Source organism: Macrotis lagotis, chromosome 5, assembly GCF_037893015.1.
Source record: "Macrotis lagotis isolate mMagLag1 chromosome 5, bilby.v1.9.chrom.fasta, whole genome shotgun sequence".
Classification (NCBI taxonomy): Eukaryota; Metazoa; Chordata; class Mammalia; order Peramelemorphia; family Peramelidae; genus Macrotis; species Macrotis lagotis.
In genome coordinates, this window is record NC_133662.1 from 69,014,730 (window position 1) to 69,036,159 (window position 21,430).

Consider the following 21,430-nt stretch of genomic DNA (forward strand, 5'->3'; position numbering starts at 1 on the left):
TCTATATATAGAACTTGGGCACTTCACATTTTAGTCTATTACAATTCTTTTTTTCTTAACTCGGTCATACCTAGGGCAACCTTACCATTTTAAGTGCCCAATATATATTTCTTAAAATTGAAGAGTACTCTAAGGCCCTCCCATGTTAAATGGAGAGTAGGAAGGGAAGAATTTTATATATTTTGGAGGAAAATGCTTTTTAATAATAGAACATTGCCTTGAAATTTATTTTCCCTTTAGTGACAGATTCTGAAAGCACATGAAATAAGACTGCCCTTATTTTCAGTTTCTGTTGTCCAGTCCAGGAATTTACTCCTTCCCTTGCTTCTCTGCCTCTTAGTAACTTTAATTCCCTTTAAGGGTCAATTTATGTACTGTTTCCTAAGGGAAGCTTTCCCTGATAACTTTAGCTTCTAGTGTACTCAGTTCTCCTCAAATTACCATGTACATAAGGTTACATTTTATTCCTCTAGTAGAATGTGAACTTTTTGAGAGTGTTAATTTAAACTATTTTTTCCTTTGTACCTGGCAGGCAGAATGCTCTTGTGCAAAGTTGAAACTTAATGTTTATAGGACTGAAATGTAGGTCTCACTAGACAATTTAATGTACACAAGAAATTCACTCTTAAGTAGTGCGCATGAATTGTGCACTGTAAATCCAGATTCTCCTAAAAAAACACAATTTATGAGATTTTAAGTCTGACCATAGTACATGTCAAACGAAAGAAACTGAATGAGAATATCCACATTGCTGGGAATCATCACATTAAATAGAAATACTGTTTAAAAATGAATGCATGGGACTTCTTTCATAGAAATTAAAAATCTAAAATAGACTTTGAGATTACAACATTATGGTTTATAGGGAGACTTATGACAGGCAGTATAGGAGAAAAAAGAGGCATTACTAAATAGCTTAGAAAAACAAGTTTTCTATTTATTTAAAAATAGGTTTGTAGTTACTACATTGCAGTGACAGGAATTCTTACACATACATTCTAGTCTGTATAAAAGGATTCAAAGAATTATGCATCAAAACTAACATAGAAAGTGTCCACATAACAGTAAAGAAAGGTCCAATCAGTATGTACAAAAAGAAAGGGCACTGTTATCCTGTTGTGATACTGCAGGTTATAACAACATGATGCTCCAGGTTTCTGGAAGAAGAAAAAAAACTGGATAAAGCTAAAGAATTATCTTGTTTTGAAACTGTATGGTATTTATTACATACAACAGATTTAACATTGTATTCTGTACAAAATAAGTGTATTTTAAATCTGAAAATGTGTCAGTTTCAAAATTAACCCTCTAGGTCACTTTCTTAAATTGAGCTACATTCTACACATGTCTAAATATCTTAAGTGACAGGATTTATATTTTTCTAAAAGATCTTTAATAAGATCCCTGTCTTGGTTTGCAGTTTTAATATGGTCCAAAAATGTAACTTTTATTTGTCTCATACTCTACAGCATACCATACCATACCGGTAAAATCAACATGCACAACCTTACATAGAACATAGCATGTATGTGCACGTATCTTATATGCATGTATACAAGGTGGACATTGATATACCATTCAAAACCTAACAACCTCTTAGTTCTTTAAATGTAGAAATTCATTGTACAATATCACCACCCACCGTCATGTATTTGGTTTGTGCCATATAAGGTTAATTTCCTGATGTATTTTATCTGCATCAAAAATAATTACAAAGTAGAGTTATCAAAACCAATCCCCCAAACTACACAGTTCAGACCATTTTTAACTCCTGTATTTTTATTGCAGTGTGTACACATTTATCTCTGGAGCTCCAAAACTGGTACTTGTAAGTCTTCAGATTTTATTTTATTTTTTTATGATAATAAGCAAAATTAACTTTGTTTACTGGGAGTGCTTAAGATTATTTAGTAGAGTTAGTAGTTAACAATTCTCATAGCAAATGAAAGATCATAGAATTTAAATGACCTGAAAGTTAAACCAAAAACAAAATCCCCCAAATTTTGAATGTTTATTTAAAAAACAAAATCCAGAAGTTCAGATACGGAAGTAAAAATGCTAATTTGAAACCTTGGTGTAAATAATGTTCAGATTTGGGACCATTCCTAGAGCACAAAATCCTTTCCTTGCTACAATGTGCACAAACGTTAGAATATATCGTAAAACTAAGCAGAAAATGCATAGCCTTTTAATCAATTGAGCATCTCAGTCCCCCCAACTAATTATAAAAAACTGCAAGATAATATGAAAAATATAAAATATAAATTAAAAATTACTTAAACATTAAATTTCAATAGGTAGTAAACAGAAAATAAGACTGTTTCCAGCTGAAGTTTGAGCAGGTATGAGTGAAGAATATATGTCATGGAATGTTGTTAGAATTGAAGCAACTGCAAAGTTTGGATGTACTAATTTAGTCTACATATGACAATCTTGAAAAAATTGTTGACATCCAACAAGCTAAAATTGGTACTTGAATACATTTGTACAGTAACAGTGTATTGACTGGTCTACTGCACCATTCAGACAAGTGACAGTTCTAGAAGTTAAAATACATGCGACAAGAGGATCCTTTTGTCAGTCAATAAGATATCTTACATAATTATTCCCTAGTAATACTAAATTCAGTCAATCCCATCTTTTAAGTATGCCAAAACCCAATCCCAAATTGTACAAATAAAAATGCATACAAATATTTCATACAGTCATTCAACTCACATTTAAAGAGGAAGACAATTTGTAAAGATATAACTATTTGTCATAATATAATGACAATCAAACATTATTCTTGTCAGTTGCAGTTGAAATTAGATACTTAAATCAGTGGAAAGAATTCTAAAAAACTTTGGCCTCAGTTCATACTTACAGACAGAAAACAGTCTAAAACCACAATATCAAAGCTCAATGGTTCTGGATCAATGAAGTTACAAATTTATTGTGCCAGGGTTGAGGCCATAATTAGATTTAATGTTTAAACTGCCTATTGGCATCATTATGTGTTTAGTTAAAAAAAAATCACTTTGGAAGAAATTTTTGTGAGTTATGTGTTAGGTAACTGAAAATACAGATGGCTTTTATACATTACATGCATGTAAAAAGTCATAGTTTATGAAAATTATTTCAAATTATTGCTCATGTAAAACAACTTGGTGTGTTTGTGTATGACCACACAAAGAGTTGGTATTAAAGTTTCAGGACGTTTTCCTAAACAGAAAACACACAAAAAAGGTTAAGGACTTAAATTTTTTGAACTAAACCTTTGCAACATAGTGAAGCTAAATTATAAAAATATAAACTTTAAATATATTTTGTATTACTAATAAAAATTTAAAAGTGTTTCAATGAAAAAGAACATGACCCAAATAATTCATGATTCATTAAGAAACCAGTGTCTATTTGTTACTAGTAAAACTGTCAGCTTAAGGTCATAAATATACAGTGTTTGCAGAAAGAATGTGTGCTGCAGATAAGACCTTAAATACTCATTTCTTTGCTCAAGAGTTAGAATCACTCCACACACTGTGCTAGAAGGGTTATACTCTCCAAGATGGTATATAGGTCCTTCTTATGAATTCATAGCTTTATAATGTACACACCATAAAAATATATGTATATCTGTATATATTTTTACAGAAGATGAATTTTTAGATGAATGCTATTGTTTTTAACACAATGCAGATAACATCAGGAAATTACATATCTGATATTGATTGCCTTCAAAAGCAATGAGATCTTTTAAATTAATCATTGTTAAAGGGCAAACACACACTTCATTATTTTTAATGGTATAACTGAAAGACTGCATTTTACTGTACAACCAAGCAAGCCTTCCACCTTCTGCATTATGAATGGTTTAGCCACTGAACTTTAACTGAATAGTTAAATAACCATTAGAAAAAATAAATATACAAAGAAACCTGCAAAGTTTTCAAATTAACTTTTCCCCAAAATGTAAAATCATAGCAACCCAGTCACAATTTCAGAAATGGTTTACTTAATTTTACATGAGGATTTTTGCACAAATCTAAGCATAACCTTAAAATCTAAAAAGTCCAAATGTATCAACTATTATTTTTTAGAACAATTAAATGACAGCTAATATTACCAGAATGTATAAAGATTACTATGAAATTTAATTTGGCAACATTCAATTTAAAGACACCTTTATTCTTCTACAGCTGGGTTATGATAATACATTGTTTCCTAATCCCATTTCAAAAATGTAGTATCTGAAAATTTTGGTTACATTTTTGTACCATACCAGTCCTCAGAAAATACTACATCCTTTAAATTTTTCTTGTAATGGACAACATTTTTTGAACAGAAATGGTATTTTAAGTTGGTTTTTAAGGTATAAAATAACTAAATGTACCATAAACAAATAAATAACTGCTTTCCTTTTCCATAGCAGTACATATAGCAATACATTCCCCTAAGTCATATAGTTATCATTTACAATAGACAACTTAATTTTACTAAAGATGCAAAAAAAAATAGAATACAAGGCACAATCATTAAATGGAATTTTTCTTTAGGGTGTATATTGACTTCTATCAGCGTGATAAGGATACCGTAAAAAGTGCAGAAAAAACACAATGTGCAATGAGACCACTGTATAAAACATGATTGCATAAAAAGTGATTTGGCCTATTTTAATGTTTATAATTGAAAATAACCAATCTTCCCCTTAAAATTAAACTATAAAGTATGACATTTCGAAATCATTTTTATTCTAGTGCTATTTAAAAAATCCTGAAAAGAATTTACCTGGGTAATATTGTATACGTATGTGTTTGTATATATATTTTTATATATCCATCTATTGATATATACACATACACACACATTTCTTTGTAAGTAATTTTAACCTAGTAATGTCTAAAGTTGTAGAAATAATATTAATCCAGATCAAGTAAACAACAAATCCCATACCTTTCCTGTAATTTCCTTGAATCCTTTAACCAATTAAATATTTTGTCTAAAACATCTCTGTCAAAGGACTCCCACCAGTGCATTATTTTTAAGTACCAAAAGGATAAATCTTAGCACAATTTTAAGTAACTTGCTTTTTAGAGTAATATACAGCCTTTCATTGTTGAAAATCGTATGCTGTATGGAGAGTCAAAAACAGGCTTCCCACTGCACTGATGCTCAGTCTTTGGCACAATATACAGAGATTTAGTGATTGATACAAGAATCAAGGTCTGAAAAATTAGACACCAGTCAAACTTTTTCCAATGTGGATATATTTTTTACAAGAACATTTTTTTTCTAGGTTTGGCAGAAATGGGATAAAGCAAAATGCCTGTTTCTAAGCTTCTGTAATGAATTTTCCAACATTACTGAAATTAAAGATTAGCAAAGTTTGATAATTTTATATGTATCTTTACTGGAAACACAATTTTTAATTTACTGCCACTCTGCAATATTCTGTCTTCCTAGGAGACAAGACTTCTCTAATCAAATAGAAATGTACCTTGCTTGGTCAAAAATAAACATACATTGTAGCATGAAAAGTTCTGTCACTAGGAATATGATGCACCTTCATAGTGCAAGCAGATCTTCCTCTTCCATAAATAAGCCAGGAATTGCTCTAACATCTTCAATTGCTCCCCTCTCCCCTCTGAACTGTGAATAAAATGACTGTTGAAATGTATAACCTATTTGAGGGCAATAAATAGCAAACATTTAAAATATATATTTCTTTAAAGAAGTGTTCTTTAAGTTTCTTTTTTCCTCTTTCGCTCTCTCTCTCTCTCTTGTTTTTTTTGTTTTTTTTTTTTTTGCTAATTCTTTCAAATGATAACATTCTCTAATCCATAATAGCAGCAAGGAATAAGCCGTGGTTCTACTTATTCCTTAACTGTACCTGCTTTATATCATTTAAAGTAAAATGTTTTGGTACATGTTACCAACCAATTAAATTAGCTTTTGCTTTTTCAGTCAACTTTCGGACTCGTCCTCTACTAGATGTTCCAAAAGTCAAAGAAGTGTCTTCAAATAATAGCTGCCTTTGCTCTTCTTCAGAGTCATCTTCATTGTAAAAAGCTGTCCTTCGACCTTGGTTTCTAGTTCTCATATGGGGCTCAGAGCCCTTAAGTTCCTCAGACCCTTCATCCTCATCCATAGGTTCATCTGTCTTTTTTCTACTACTTCTTCTTAGCATCTTAACACTTGCAGGAACCATAAGGTCTGAATCTGGTTTCTGTGCCTTTGTCTTTCTTTTGGGCTTTCTGCCCCCGCGGCCCTTTTTTTGCAACAAATCTTCTTTTATAACATTAGTTTCAGAAAGAAAATTGCATGCTGAAGAGGCTGCAGTTACTTCATCATTAATCACATCTCTGATGGTGTGGATTATATTTTGCTCTGTATTTTCTTGTTTCATACACTGTAGTTTTTTGGGCTTTCTGCCTCTTTTTTTGTGTATAACTTCATTGCTGCTTATATTTATTTCTACCTTAGGTTTCCTTCCAGGGCCTCGCTTTACAACAAGTTTTGTTGGTTGACCTCCATGCCCATTTACTTGGATGCTTCCTGATGCCAAAGCATTATTCCTACAATCTGCTAAGAGAGCACATGACAGAGTATTATTACAAGATATGGAGATGAATTTACATTTTTGTTAGCTCTTATAATACATAATAAACTCATTATTTTACCTTTTTCAAATAATAAAACCCTCTAAAATAATTTTACTATTCTTATTGCTATAGAAAAAAAGTCAAGTCACAAGACATTAATATGACATACCTAAAACAACAAAGCAAGTCAGCAACAGAAATCAGATTTTTCTGACCAACAGCTGACTTTTTTTTTCATATCACCACACTAGATTTTATTCACTTCTATGCAATAGCTCCCCTTATAGTCTCATTGCTAATAAATATCAAATGGAGGTTTGGGATAAGATCATGTGTAATACTGGGTCAATGTTTTTGCATACTGTTCCCTAAGTTACCATATATAAACAATGGACACTCTCTCTCTCTCTCAAACCCCCTTTATAAAGGAGCTATAAGAATAGTATTGTTTGAATAGTAAAATTATTCAATTAACAATTCTACAGGGATATGACAACAGTTTTAACAATCCTGATATAATAATAGAAATAGAGTGGAAAGCAGGTTAAAAGCACATTCTCTTAGAATTATATGAAGGATGGTAACAATAAAGTTAAAAGATGATTTTGCACAGCAAAGAGAAATTCCCACCTGCTCCTTTTTTCCTAACAGTTACATAACACAGTAATAGAATCCATATTTATTTATAGGATCTGAACATAAAACAACATAATGCCCAGGTTTTCCAGCTAGAAAGAAATGTCTTGGCTGTCACAGAAAAGAGGCACGACTCATACACTATTCTTACCCATTTGTTCCCTCCAGCTATTGATTTTTTGAGTTTAATTTTGACAGGTTGTAAATGAACAAGTTTTTTGGGGCCATTTGCTAAGGTGGAAATTTCTTTGACATACAAAATACTTCTTCATGAATGAAGTATTCAATTCCATCAAGCATTTTTTTTCCTCCTTATATATCCTCAATGAAAATTCCCTTCTCAAATTTCTTACAGCACTTTGTATATCTTCTCTGCATCAATCTGACTTTTCATGTTATGAAGTTGTTAGTATACTTGTACACTATTATGCCATAAGTGACTTAAGAAAAGTTTTGTACTGTGTGTGTGTGTGTGTGTGTGTGTGTGTATTTGTATATAATAGCATGTGTCAGGCAGGCATTTAATAAATAATTCTTGAATGAAAATAAATATTCATAATATAATTTAACTAATTAAAAGAAAAACAGACTAGTTAAATTATTTTCATCAAGGTCACACAGTCGAAAACCTGTAATTAATACCCTCATATTCTGATTTTAAATCTAGGAGACTAGCTATGGTTTGGAGTTGACAGAGAGAGAGACAGAGAGAGACAGACAGACATACTGACATACTCTTCTCATCCCTAGATGTAACTCTTATGGGAAAACACTCCCTATTATTATGCATAGGATTATACCAGAAATATAATGGAAATGCTTTTTTGTGTGCGCTGACCTGGGAATCAAACCACTACACATTACTATTTCTTGGGAAAAATGTATTCAGAATTCCAAATTACCAACCATAGCACATTTAGAATACAACTCACTTTTAAGTTGGAAGTCACCTATAAATATCAATTTTTTTTTAAAAAAAATTTGGGTTAAGTGACTTTCCCAAGGTCACATAGCTAGGCAATTATTAAGTGTCTGAGGCCAGATTTGAACTCAGGGTCCTCCTAACTCCAGGGCTGGGGCTTTATACATTGTGCTACTTTTTTTGTGGTAGTGATTTGGTTGCATCATTTCCAAACTGAAAATTAAATGTGCTAAGCTACAGAGTTAGTTATGTTATATTAGAGCTAGAGACATTAATATTAACATGCACATATCATTTTAGAATTTAGAACTTTGAAAGAGAGACAACTAAGAAACACAGGTCAAACAAAAGCATTAACTATTAAAAAGCTGAGGATAGTACAGACAAGGAATGAAAAAAGAAAGCAAATAGAGGTCACATGAATAACTTAGGATATTTGTGAAGTCAATTTTGACATGTTTGGTATGTTCTAACAATTAACCACTTTACTGAATCTTCCCTGAACAAAAAGTCTATATCCCAAGGAACTTGAAAATATATCACAAGAATTTGCCAATCTTTCAATACAACAAGAAAACAAGAAGTTTTAGGCATTACATAATTGAATGAGTTTGTTACTACACAGATCTCTAGATCTGTTTTGTTTCAAATCATATTTTTAGACATGGCAACTATCCACAGGAAAAGCTCTTCATGAACAGTGTAAAAGTTGACTGTTAATTCTAACACCAGAACTGACATTATTATCATTTTTTTTTTTTAGGTTTTTTGCAAGGCAAATGGAGTTAAGTGGCTTGCCCAAGGCTACACAGCTAGGTAATTATTAAGTGTCTGATCCCGGATTTGAACCCAGGTACTCCTGACTGCAAGGCCGGTGCTTTATCCACTATGCCACCTAGCCACCCCTTAGAACTGATATTATTAATGAATCTAATACACCTAAAAATACACTTGAAAATTAACAACATACCTTGCTGAAGTGGAGTGGGTGACTTGGTAAGAGTAGATGATTTCATTTTACGTTTGACTGGCTTTTCCTTTTCTATATTTTCTCTTGCAGAGTTATTCCTAGTGCTGTGACTAAAATTAGACTGACTAGGACCTGAAAGAGTATTTACATTTTTGGAATGTTTTGCAGAATTCTCCAGTACTAAAAAAAAAAAAAAAAAAAAGAATGAGATCTTATAAGTCAAAATTCACTGAAACTTAGCTCTGAGGATACTTTTAATTTTATTTTTAACCTAGTTACATGCAAAAACAAGTTTCAACATTCATTCCACCCGAGTTTCAAATTCTTTCCCTTCTTCCCACCCCACTCATTGGGAAAGCAAGTTACTTGAAATAGGTTAAAAATGTATAGTCATGAAATGTTACCACAATAGTCATGTTGTAAAAGTGAACAGAATCTCCTTCCCACCCAAAAGAAAAGAGAAACTCCAAGATAAAATAAAGTGAAAAAAGAGTATGCTTCAATCTGTATTCAGAAACCAGCAGTTCTATCTTTGGGATGGATGGTATACTTTACTAAAAGTCCTTCAGAGTTCTCTTGGGTCACAGAATTATTGAAAAAAGATAGGTCATTCACAGCTGATCATTCTGCAATATTGTTGTTACTTTGTATAAGGTACATTTCCCATCGCATCTGTTCATTTAAGTTTTTTACTGAGATGGTCCTGTTCATCATTTCCTGGGGGTACTTTAATTTCCATTCCCTATTCCTTTAGGAAACAATGAGAAGAGTATGACTGCCTTTAATGCATATATGGATTAGTAAGGTTCAAAAAACTTAGGCTAATATGACTTTCTGCTTCAAACACTCAATTTTGAAAGTGGAGATGACCATTCAGAAATGAATTCTCCTTTATAAGAAATTATTCCAAAATATTTCAATAAATACAAGTAGACAGAAAGCCCTGGGACACTACTTATAATCATTATTTATACACATTATGATGAATATCCATTAAATTTGTGTTTTAGTAATAAATTATAGTTTAGCTATGACCCTGTGTTCTCATAGTAGGACCTGATTTCAAATCGCCTCAGACACTTACTAGCTATGAACCTTGGGCAAGTCACTTAATTCCTTTTTATCTCAGCTTCCTTTTCTGTAATACGAGGATAATAACAGCACTTATCTTACAAGTTGTTTGTGAAGATCAAATGAGATTATAATTGCAAAGTGTTTAGTATGCTGCCTGGCACATAGTAAGTAATAATTATTATTAGTTATTATTTTTGGTTTAAGGACTAGACTCACTAATTTCATAGAGGCTCATCAAGCAATCAAAAAGCCTTTATTAGATGAATATGTTGCCAAATTTCAAGGAGACTTGGCCCCAAAGAAAAATAAAAGAAAAAATACTTTCCCTTATTTGTCTGCAAAATTATGTGTTTTAAGAAGAAAGTACAGAAAAAGGTTCCATGGGTGTGGAGCACTGCATATACTGTCAGATTTTAAAAGTGATTTTTTTAAAAAAATCTTTGTTATGAGAGATGGATTTCTGGAAGGGGGGGAGGAGTACATGGAGAAATTTAAGTGATGAAAAACAAAAGATCTCAATTGTTTTTAAGAAGTAATAAACACGAACATGTCAAGAAGAGAGCTAAATGGGGATAAAAAAGACACAAAGCAAATAATCCCCATCACCAGGGAACTTACATTGTATTGGGTAAAATAACAAATAAAGATAGAAGTAAACACTAACAGTTGAAAGATCTTCTGCAGGAAGTGGCCCTTCAGGTTGCATTTTGAAGGAAGCTAGAGAATTCTAAGAGAAAGAAAGAGATGACCATTGTGTAAAGGCACAGAGGTTTAGGAAATGCAATTTCATATGTGAGGGATGGCAAGTAAGCCAGTTTGGTGGCAGTACAGAGCAGGTTCAGGTCAGATTCTAAAGGGCAGAAAAAGAAGTTATAAATCTGAAGCCATAGAGATGAATTTCAAGTCAAGAAGGTCTGAGTTTAAATTCTTTCTCCAGACTTGTTATTATAAGCAAGTTAAAACTTCTCTAAACCTCACAGTTTCTGAATATGTAAAACAAGGATAGTAATATTGTTGTGCCTGTTTTATATTTATGAAGCAAAAATGAGATAATGCACATAAAGCACTTTGCAAATTTTAAAGGGCTATATAAATGTCTGCTATTAACAAAAAAAAGAGTGATAGTAATTTTATAGTAATTTACACAAAAAGGGGATAGGGTCAGGATTCAGTAAACTGGTTAGATATGAGGCAAAAAGAGAAAGAAAAGACCAAGTTACTTTTAAACTCTTAATTGATTATAAAAAGGCTACTTGAAATTTTTATCAAGAAAGTAAATGTTAAAGGAAAACAACAGGAAGCTAAAAGATAAATTTTGGAACATATACCTACAGTAAATACATGAAAAGAGGAGGAATGGAAAGAGACAAAGCAAGGGATCCTGACATACTGTACTACTGTAGCCAACAGGGAGAATTTAAAGAAGAGCATTTTAGCAAGAGGTTTGTCAATGTTATTAAAGGTCCTGAGAAAGGAAGGAAGGAGTCAATCAATCAATGAAGTTTTGGAATCAACTAGGCAAAAATCTTTCCAAAAGGTTTGTTCTTTTTTTTGCCATAGGGGAACAGAAAGGAAAACAGTCCAAAAATTTCATACTACAAACAAGTATTTTACCATCCCACCCCTATTTTACTCAAGTTCTATACAATAACTGTATCAAAAAGTCCTTCCTAAAAGTGGCTATGCCTACTATTTACCTTGACATTAATAAAAAAAAAAAACTGAAAAAAAAAAGATCTTCTAATTGGACTATTAAAAAAAAAAGGCAAAAGTAGAAAAGAAGTTAAAAAGAATGATTTTAGGCTTCACAAAGTACAGGCTAATTGTGTTTTAATGAACCTAAACCTTAAAGAAATGAAAAAAATTTTTTAGAAAAGCCTGAAAGTTCAAACACAGAATCCTTTGAACTGACTTAATGAAATATGTGAAAATGTAATATTATTTTTCTACAAGGTACCAAAAGAAAAAAATTTGATAATTTAGATGTAAGTTCAAAGGGATATAATTTTACCAAGGAATCATAAATTTAGAAATTATAAATACTTGACTCACTTGTTTTCCCAGGTATCACAGAAACATTAGGTTTTGAAATCAAAGGCTTGCTTCCTGAAGAAGTAGAGGGTTGCTCAGTTAGAGTCAGATCTATAAGTCCTCTGTTGCTTCTAGTTCGCACCACAGAATTGGACTCTGTAGTTTTTCCATTCATCTGAGCAGCATTGTGTCTTGGGGCTGTTGTTCGTGAAGGTGTAGAAAATGGAGAGGTAGAATTATCTGCCTTCAGGAGAGGTTTTAGCAACCTTTTTTTCCTTTCAGGACTGTAAATTTAAAGAATGAACCTTGTAACACACATGGTCATTTGTAGTTGAATGAGGATGAAGATACACATATACACACACATAACTTTTGTAATACTGTAGGATTCAAAATCATTTGCACATAATGAAATGTTAAGTGACATTTGTAGTGAATTTTAAGTAGTAGTGAACCTCAGTTAAGTGAATCTTTAGTGAAAGATCACTGCAAATGCTAGTTATATAGGACAGAAAAAACATGATGCTATCACTAACTTAAAAATGCTGTTTTATTTTATGTTTAGCAGTTATTTGAATTCAAGCACTTACACTAGCATAGCTTTAGTTAAAGTTTAAAAATCCTCCACATCATAGGAACTTGAATGTCAAATATATCATTCTGCAATATAGGGAATAGTAAAGGAAGCATTAAAAAGAAAACACACACCAAGCTTAACCATTCAGATGTCAAACTTATGGATCATTTAATGCTTTTAAAAAAAGAATTAACTTATATACCTTGATGCAGTGCTACTGGAAATAGAGCTGCTTCTGTTTCTTTTCTTCCTCTTTTTGGTTATTGTATTTCTTTTATGGAAACGAAGAGCAGATTTATAATCTGATAAAACTGAACTAATGTGTTCCTCAAAGAAAGCAGACAGACGCAAACTCATACTATAAATCTATAAATAAAAGGAGTTATGTCAGTGTTTAAAAATTACTCAATAGTAAATTTTCTCTTCAGTAAAATCTTTATAGATTCCACACAATTTTTTTTCAATCACAAATTTTTACTTAAAAACCAAACACTTATTTACTCTTAAGATATTTTCCTTGGAATGTCTACATAGAAAATTTAAAAGCCATAAATGGAAGGAAGGAAACAGGTAATTATTAAGCATCTACTCTGTTTTAGGCACTTTTAATGCTTTGCAAATAACATCTCATTTTATCTTCACAATTTAGGAGCTAAATGCCATTATCCCCATTTTATAGTTGAGGAAATTGAGGCAGATAGAAGTTAAATCACTTATCCAGGTCATACAACTAGCTAGTGTCCAGAGGATGGATTCAAACTCCTAATCAAATCCAAGTTCTATGTTCTAATCACTGCCTCCCAAATGTATACTCTTGTTTTTTAAAATTATGGATTTTATTTATTTTGAGTTTTACAATTTTCCCCCTAATCTTACTTTCCTCCCCCAACCCCCACAGAAGGCAATTTGCCTTTCTTTACACCAAATGTACACTCTTTAGTCAAGATTTTGGTTCACCTTTGAGTGTTTCTGTGTATGAACTCAAGCAATACCTGTAACCTTGATCTCTAGAATTAAGCCAGAACATGTGCACTGAAAATAAATAATTCAGAAGAGTCACCACTGCTGACCTAATCAGTCACAGATTCACTTAATACACAATAGGCTGATTTCATGTACTGAGTTCCACCCATCTCCTAATTCACTCTCAGAGTTCCTGTTTTCTTTTGCATCACCCAAGCCAGGTAAATAATAATTTTTTTTTAAAAGAAAAGTTAGTTTCAGAAAATTATTTACTCCACTTGTAAACCATATGCAAACTTATTTTCAGAAGTTATTTTTCTTCAAATAAACATTTTCATAGACAGTATTAACAACTAAGGCATGAGAGCTCACACTCAATTTTACTATTTTGAATATCTAAATTTCTTTTGCAGATTAGAAAACATTTCAATATTGTTTTAAAATTTATAAAGCTGGCTTATAAACATTTAGTTGTTTAGATTTATAAAAATGGCAATATGAGCAGAAAAGTTATATATCTGGGAAAGAAAATTTAATTCCATACCCTTGATCTCTTGCTTGGTGTATAAGCTTTGGAATTGCTGAAAATAAGTCTTACATCTTTACACAATTCCATTGGTGACTCATAATTCCCAGCTTCCAAAGTTTCCCTAACTGTAGCAAAATCCATGGGAGTGTCAATAATGTCTCTGTAATCCTACAGAGAGGGAAAAAAAAAAGCTTTTAGGGTCATAAATTAATGTTACTCAAAGTTAGAAGGTCACATCTACAGTCTAAGATAATCACAGACTAGCCCAGTTAGTAATCACAAACTCCCCAGTTCTCCAATTTACTTCTCCTTATTCTCAGTAATTAAAATTTAATCCAGTGCCCACATCTTTAATCTTGTATCTCATCTACTATAAAACACAACAAGAAACCTCAGTAACACATGTGGGTTATTTCTTTCTAACTTTATAATAACAAAGTCAAGAAGGATGGGGTATGATGAATAAGTCTTGGATAATTATGGACAATATATGATTATGACAAGTAAAACAATGCATTAAAATAAATATTTGTAATTTAAGTTTTGAACCATATGATATATTTACAGTTTCATAATAGAGGCAACATGTGAAATACAGTTCCATTATACTTATAACAACCTTAACTTGTACTATAGCTCTATACTCCAATATTTAAAATAAAAATACTGCTGTTTTAATATAATTATTCTCTTAAAAAGCACTTTATATAATACTACATTATGTAAATAATCTAATTTCAGCACACAAAATCTTTGAGAAATGAGCATTCATAGCATTATTATCCCTATTTTACAAATGAATATACAAGTTCAGAGGTGAAAACCCAAGAACATATGACTGCTGTAGGAAGAATTAAAGTCCAAGTTCAATAATTTCCACCATGTCACGCTGCTTCTGAAGAAGACATCAAATGGGTTAGAAACAAAAATGCTAAATGGTGAAACCGTGAACTAGTAAAATTGTTGTGGAAAGAAGTTTGGAATTTTACTAAAAAATTCACTAAACTGTATGTACCTTTTGACCTAGTGAGAATATTACTAGACAAAAGGAGGTTCATTCCAAGGAAGTCAATAATAATGGGCAAAGTTCTACTTACATAAAATACTTATTTCAGCACTTTCTTTAACATCAAAGAATTGGAAAAATTGGTGCCCACTGATTAGAGAACATTTGAGGAAATTTGGCACATTAATATAATGAAATATTCCACTGAAAGAAACAGTGAATAAGAAGACTCAGAGAAAAGTGGGTCAATTTATATGAAATAGTGTGAAACAAAGTAAGCAGAACAATATACACAAAGAGCATGGTAACAAGACAAGATATCGGACTGACAGTCAAGTTGCCTCCTACCTCTTGGCAAAGAGGTGTGGAATGAGCTATACATTTTTAGACATGGCACATGTGTCAATTCTGTTTTTCTTATTTATTACAAAGGAGGGCTTTAATGATGGTAAAGTTGAATTATTGGGAAAAGACAGCAACATTCAAACCAAACCAAAGATCCTACTCTAGGGAAAACTAAGTCAGGTTCTAGGGCTATGTTCAGAAAACTGCACGGCAACAAACACTTGTAACAGCAAGTTGGAGAAGGATAAGCCTAATAAAGGGGGGGGGTCCGTTTAGATTAAGGATAAAGTCCCTGATAAATCATTACATTCCATATTTTAAAATAGCAAAAAACTTAAAAAATGAAGTACTAATTATAAAATAATGAAACGGACTAGACTCAAGTTAAGGATTTTTGAATTTCTTCAGAGGCCATAGACCCACCACAAAACAAAAAAAGGCTTCTCTATAGCTGTACTTTTTAAAAATAGCTTTAAAACATTAGATGGTTAGCATGTTATTCTCATTATTTATCACATCTAGTTATAAATGACTTTTAGAATCATTTTCAAACATAAAACTTATCTTCAAAACATGACAATTTGCTGTCATTTGAGAATTTGTTTTGTTTTTTTTGCAAGGCAGTGGGGTTAAGTGACTTGGCCAAGGTCACACAGCTAGGTAATTATTAAGTGTCTGAGGCCAAATTTGAACTCAGGTACTCCTGACTCCAGGGCCGGTGCTCTACCCACTTCACCACCTAGTTGTCCCCATTGAGATTATACAAGATAATTATATGATTTCATTTTTCTTTTACATTACCACCACCACTTCCCCGATGACTCCCTCATATCCCAACAAAGAACTGTCCATCATAGCAAAGCACAAACCATTTTCAAAGTTTTAAATAACGTCTTAAGTAGCAGTTTTAGAATAAATATATCAACTTGAAGGCAGAAACAACAATCATTTGGATACACACACACAAAATATATATGCATGTATGTTCTGGTAAATTTGATTAATTATTTTATGGTTACAACTGTTAAGATTTCAAAAATTTTAAAATAAAAAGTGAAAATTAAAAAATATTTGAAATAGTTTTTTTTATTTTGTAAAATTAATTTTCATTATAGGAGCAGAGCCAAGATGGCAGCAGGAGTCTAACCTCTCTTAGGTGCTCTCTCCAAATTATTTCAAAAGACCTTAAAATTATGACTCTAAATTATTGAGAGACAGAATCCACAGAAAGATCCAGTGAGGCAATTCTTTAGCCCAAGGTAACCTGGAAAATAGTGGGAAGACTCTGCTCTGTGGAATTGGAGGGGCAGCACTGAGGCGAAGTGAAGGAACTTCAGTCTACAGGGAAAGCCCCTGAGGGCTCCTAGCAGCAGAAGCAGTTTCTTGATCTACATCCCAGGGAACACCAAGCACAACTTGGAAGATCAGGGTGACCTCTGCCAGAGCTAGTGTGAAACCCAGGTCCTCAGCATGGCTGCAGTCCTTAGTTTAGCCCAGATCCCAGGAAACAGAAGTAGGCCCATGGAGACGCTTAGAAGTTGTGCCCTGAGTGCTCAGCCTATAGAAAGTAATGAAATGGAGGGAGACTGCAGAGGTCTGTCCCTGGGACAGGACTCTGGGACTTTGACTATATTCAGACCCCGGTCTCAGTCTGGGCCCCCATAGAGCAGGGACCCCCCCCTTAGAACCCCAGATTAGAAGGGTGTGCTTGTGGTCATTCAACAGACCAGAAGAGCAGTCAGAGCCCCATATACTGAGGTCCTTGAGGGGGGTGTCCCAATAATACTTAGAATTTCAGGAAGCACCCCAAAGCCAGGCACAGGATGGATAAATGAGTAAATAGGAAAAAAGGAACCTGAACATAGAGAATTACTTTGGTCCCATGGAAGAACAAGCCACACATTAGAAGATGAGAAAGTCCAAGCTTCTGCCATCTAAAGGCTCCAAGAAATATAGAAGTTGAATTCAGGCTATGACAGCTCAAAAAAGATTCTGAAAACCAAGTAAGGGAGATAGAAGAAAAACTGAGATGCAGGAAAAACATGAAAACAAAGTCAGTAGCTTAGACTAGGAGATCCAAAAAAAATGCTGAAGAAAATAACATGTTAAAAATAAACTTAGGTCAAATGGATAAAACAGTTCAAAAAGTTAATGAGGAGAAGAATGCTTTAAAAAGCAGAACTACTGTACAAAAATATTCATAGCAGCCCTGTTTGTGGTGGCAAGGAATTGGAAATTAAGTAAATGTCCTTCAATTGGGGAATGACTTAGCAAACTATGGTATATGTATATCATGGAACACTATTGTTCTATTAGAAACCAGGAGGGATGGGATTTCAGGGAAGCCTGGAGGAATTTGCATGAACTGATATTGAGTGAGATGAGCAGAACCAGAAAAACACTGTTCACCCTAACAGCAACATGGGGACAATGATCAACCTTGATGGACTTGCTCATTCCATCAGTGCAACAACCAGGGACAATTTTGGGCTATCTGCAATGGAGAATACCAGCTGTATGCAGAGAAAGAATTGTGGAGTTTGAACAAAGACTAAAAACTATTACTTTCAATTTAGGAAAAAACAAAACAAAACCCATTACCTTATTATGTAATTTTGCTCTCTTAGACTTTATTTTTCTTTCTTAAAGATATGATTTCTCTCTCATCACATTCAACTGAGATCAACGTATATCATGGAAACAATGTAAAGACTAATAGAGTGCCTTCTGATGGGGGTGGGGGGAGGGAAGCAAGAATGGGAAAATTGTAAAACTCTAAATAAAATCTTTCTGGAAAAAAAAAAAGCAGATTGGCCAGATGGAAAGGAGATAAGAAAGCTCTTCAAGGAAAACAAATCCTTCGGCTGACTTTGCAAGAAATCAAGATACGGGTGGCTAGGTGGCGCAGTGGATAAAGCACCGGCCCTGAAGTCAGGAGTACCTGGGTTCAAATCCAGTCTCAGACACTTAATAATTACCTAGCTGTGTGGCCTTGGGCAAGCCACTTAACCCTATTTGCCTTGAAAAAAAAAAACCCCAAAAAAAGAAAGAAAAAAAATCAAGATACAATAATTATCACCAAAAAAAGGGAAAAACTACAAGATGTGAAATATCTCATTGAAAAACAATTGATCTGGAAAACAGATCCAGGAGAAATAATTTAAAAATTACTGGGCTACCTAAAAGTCACATTGAAGAAAAGAGCCCTGACTCTGTTTTTAAAGAATTAAAGGAATTAATTTTAAAGAATTAAAGGAAAATTGCTCTGATATCCTAAAAGCAGAGGGCAAAATATAAATTGAGAGAATCCACTGATCTCCCCCAGAAAGAGATCCAGAAAAAAAAAAAAAACAACCCCCAGGAATATTATAGCCAAGTTCCAGAACTCCCAAGTAAAGAGAAAATATTACAAGCAGCCAGAAGGACACAATTCAAATATTGTGGAGCTGCAGTCAAGATCACACAGGACTTAGCAGCAATCACATTAAGGGCTCGGAATATAATATTCTGGAAGGCAAAAGGGCTTGGAATGCAACCGAGAATCAACTACCCAGCAAAACTGAACGTCCTCTTCCAGGGGAAAAGATGGACTTTCGATGAAACATGGGAATTTCAAATGTTCCTGTTGAAACTACCAGAGCTGAACAGAAAGTTTGATCTTCAATACAGGACTCAGGTAAAGCATAGAGAGTGGACTAGAAGGGTAAATTGTGAGGGGCTTAATGATGAACTGCGTGTATTCCTGAATGGAAAGATGATACTGTTAATACTCATATGAACCATATCATTCAATAGAGCAGGTAGAAAGAGTTTTATAGATGAGGCAAAGGAGAGCTGAATTTGAAGGTATAATATATTGTAAAAATGGAGTCAATGGGTGAAAAGGAAATGTACTAGGAGTAAGAGAAAGGAGAGGTGGAATAGGCTAAGATATTTCATGTAAAATAATCAATTGCTTTTGCAATGGTATGGAAGAGGGGAAGGTGAGGGGGAATGAGGGAGCCTTCAGAAATGGCTCAGAGAGGAAACAGCATATACACTTAATAAGGTATAGATATCTCTAGAAGAAAAAGAGAAGGGGGGTCAGGGGGAGGGGAGGAGGGATGTGGGTGATAGAGGAGAGAGTAGATCATAGCAGAGGACAGTCAGATATAACATTTTCTTTTTTACTTTTTGCAAGGTGCTGGGATTGGGTGGTCTGTCCAGGACCCATGGGGCTGGGTGGTTCCTGGGTCTCTGGGGTGGGATGTGGGTTTGGGGCCTCTTGGTTCTACGGCTGGTGCTCTGTCAGCTGCCCCACAGCACATTTTTGAAGAGGGACAGAATGAAAAGACAGAGAAAATACAATAGATGGTAGTGGGGAGGAATGGATAAGGAATTACAATCAGCAATAGCAATTGTGGAAAAATATAGAAGTAACGTCTATGATGAACTTATGATAAAGAAAGCAATCTACCTGAGACAGAGCTGATGGTATCAGAACACAGAATGAAACACATTTTTCCCCCTCTTCTTTTACTTTATTTCTCATGAGGTTTTATATTTTTGTGGGGAGAGGGGGTATTATGTTCATTCTTAAACAAGAAAACTGAGGTAAAAAGTATTAAGTGAATTGTCTAAAGTCACATAGTTTAGCAAGTGTCTGAAGCCAGACTTGAATTCAAGAAGATGAGTCTTCCTGATTCCAGGCCTGGCACTCAATCCACTATGCAACCTAGTTGTTCTTTATGTATATCGCTAATGAATACCAATATAAATTTTTTTTAAAAAAAATCTCAAGAAAAAAATTAATTTGCATTAACAAGTAAATAGATTATTGAACTCATCACTACATTAAATCTGGCAAGTTGGTTTAATACAATAAAATTCTAAAATATTTGCTCTGATAATTTAAGGTGATAGGAACAAAGATTTAAAACTATTTGGAAGTTTAGAGATCACAGAATATGAATGAAGTTCTTTACAGAGGAAAAAATTGAGGATCAGAGCAGAGGTCTGAAACCAAAGATCTATGTCTCCAAGTTCAATGTGGTCTTTCTTCTGACATCCCTGTCAACCTAGTCTTATAAAAATTTGCAAGATTTCTAATCTTCCTAAATCTGTTCCTTGCCTCCAATTAATAATCAGAAAGTTGATGCAGAAAAGTATTTGCAATGACAATAAAATATAAAAACACTTCAAAAGGCAACTAAACTAAGATTAATTTTAGTTCTAGAGAAGAAAAAATGAAACATTCCTACTTTTGGATTACAGATATGGAATGCTATATAAATTAACTGGAAAGATGCTTGTGTTGCTGTTTGTTGATTATTTTGTTATAAAGGAGAGCAGAATGTATGAATGGGAAAAATATATAGGTATGAAAAAAGTTGATATACTTGTATAATCAATATTGTATTAATAATTTATTAATTATTGCCTTTCAATGCTAGATTTTTGACCATTTCATACTTTTGAGTACCTCTAGCAATAAGTGTCAAGAGAAAAAGACAGTAAGTGAAATTAAACTATATTAATTTTACTATTAAACAATTCTGGGAAAAAACTTGTTGAAAAGTGCAAAAAGGGTAACATTGGATAAAATTATGTATCAGTTTCCAACTTTATGCATATACATACATACATATATATATATATATATATATATATATATATATATATATATGCATGCATGCATGCATGCTTGCTTATCTGGGGGCATAAAAACCTATGTTATGAACTTGTTAACTACTAGTTCAACTCTTTTTCTGGACAGGGTTCCAAATAAATTTTTAATAGCAAAAAATATTTAATGTA

General features: G+C 33.1%; 1 protein-coding gene across 5 annotated transcripts in view; it reads right to left on the reverse strand.

The window, feature by feature from the left end:
- Positions 1 to 1,761: 1,761 nt before the first annotated feature.
- Positions 1,762 to 21,430, reverse strand: part of PHIP (PHIP subunit of CUL4-Ring ligase complex) — a 192,520-nt gene continuing 172,851 nt past the window's right edge. For 3 of the 5 annotated variants that reach the window (XM_074237360.1, XM_074237358.1, XM_074237362.1), the window contains 5 exons: positions 14,299 to 14,451; positions 12,994 to 13,157; positions 12,236 to 12,498; positions 9,110 to 9,289; positions 1,762 to 6,564 (listed from right to left, as the gene is read on the reverse strand). In XM_074237360.1, coding sequence (XP_074093461.1) covers positions 5,909 to 6,564; positions 9,110 to 9,289; positions 12,236 to 12,498; positions 12,994 to 13,157; positions 14,299 to 14,451 — 1,416 coding nt within the window. In that variant the 3' untranslated portion in view covers positions 1,762 to 5,908. The remainder of the gene's footprint in view (positions 6,565 to 9,109; positions 9,290 to 12,235; positions 12,499 to 12,993; positions 13,158 to 14,298; positions 14,452 to 21,430) is intronic. The other 2 variants (XM_074237359.1, XM_074237361.1) reach the window with 2 other exon arrangements.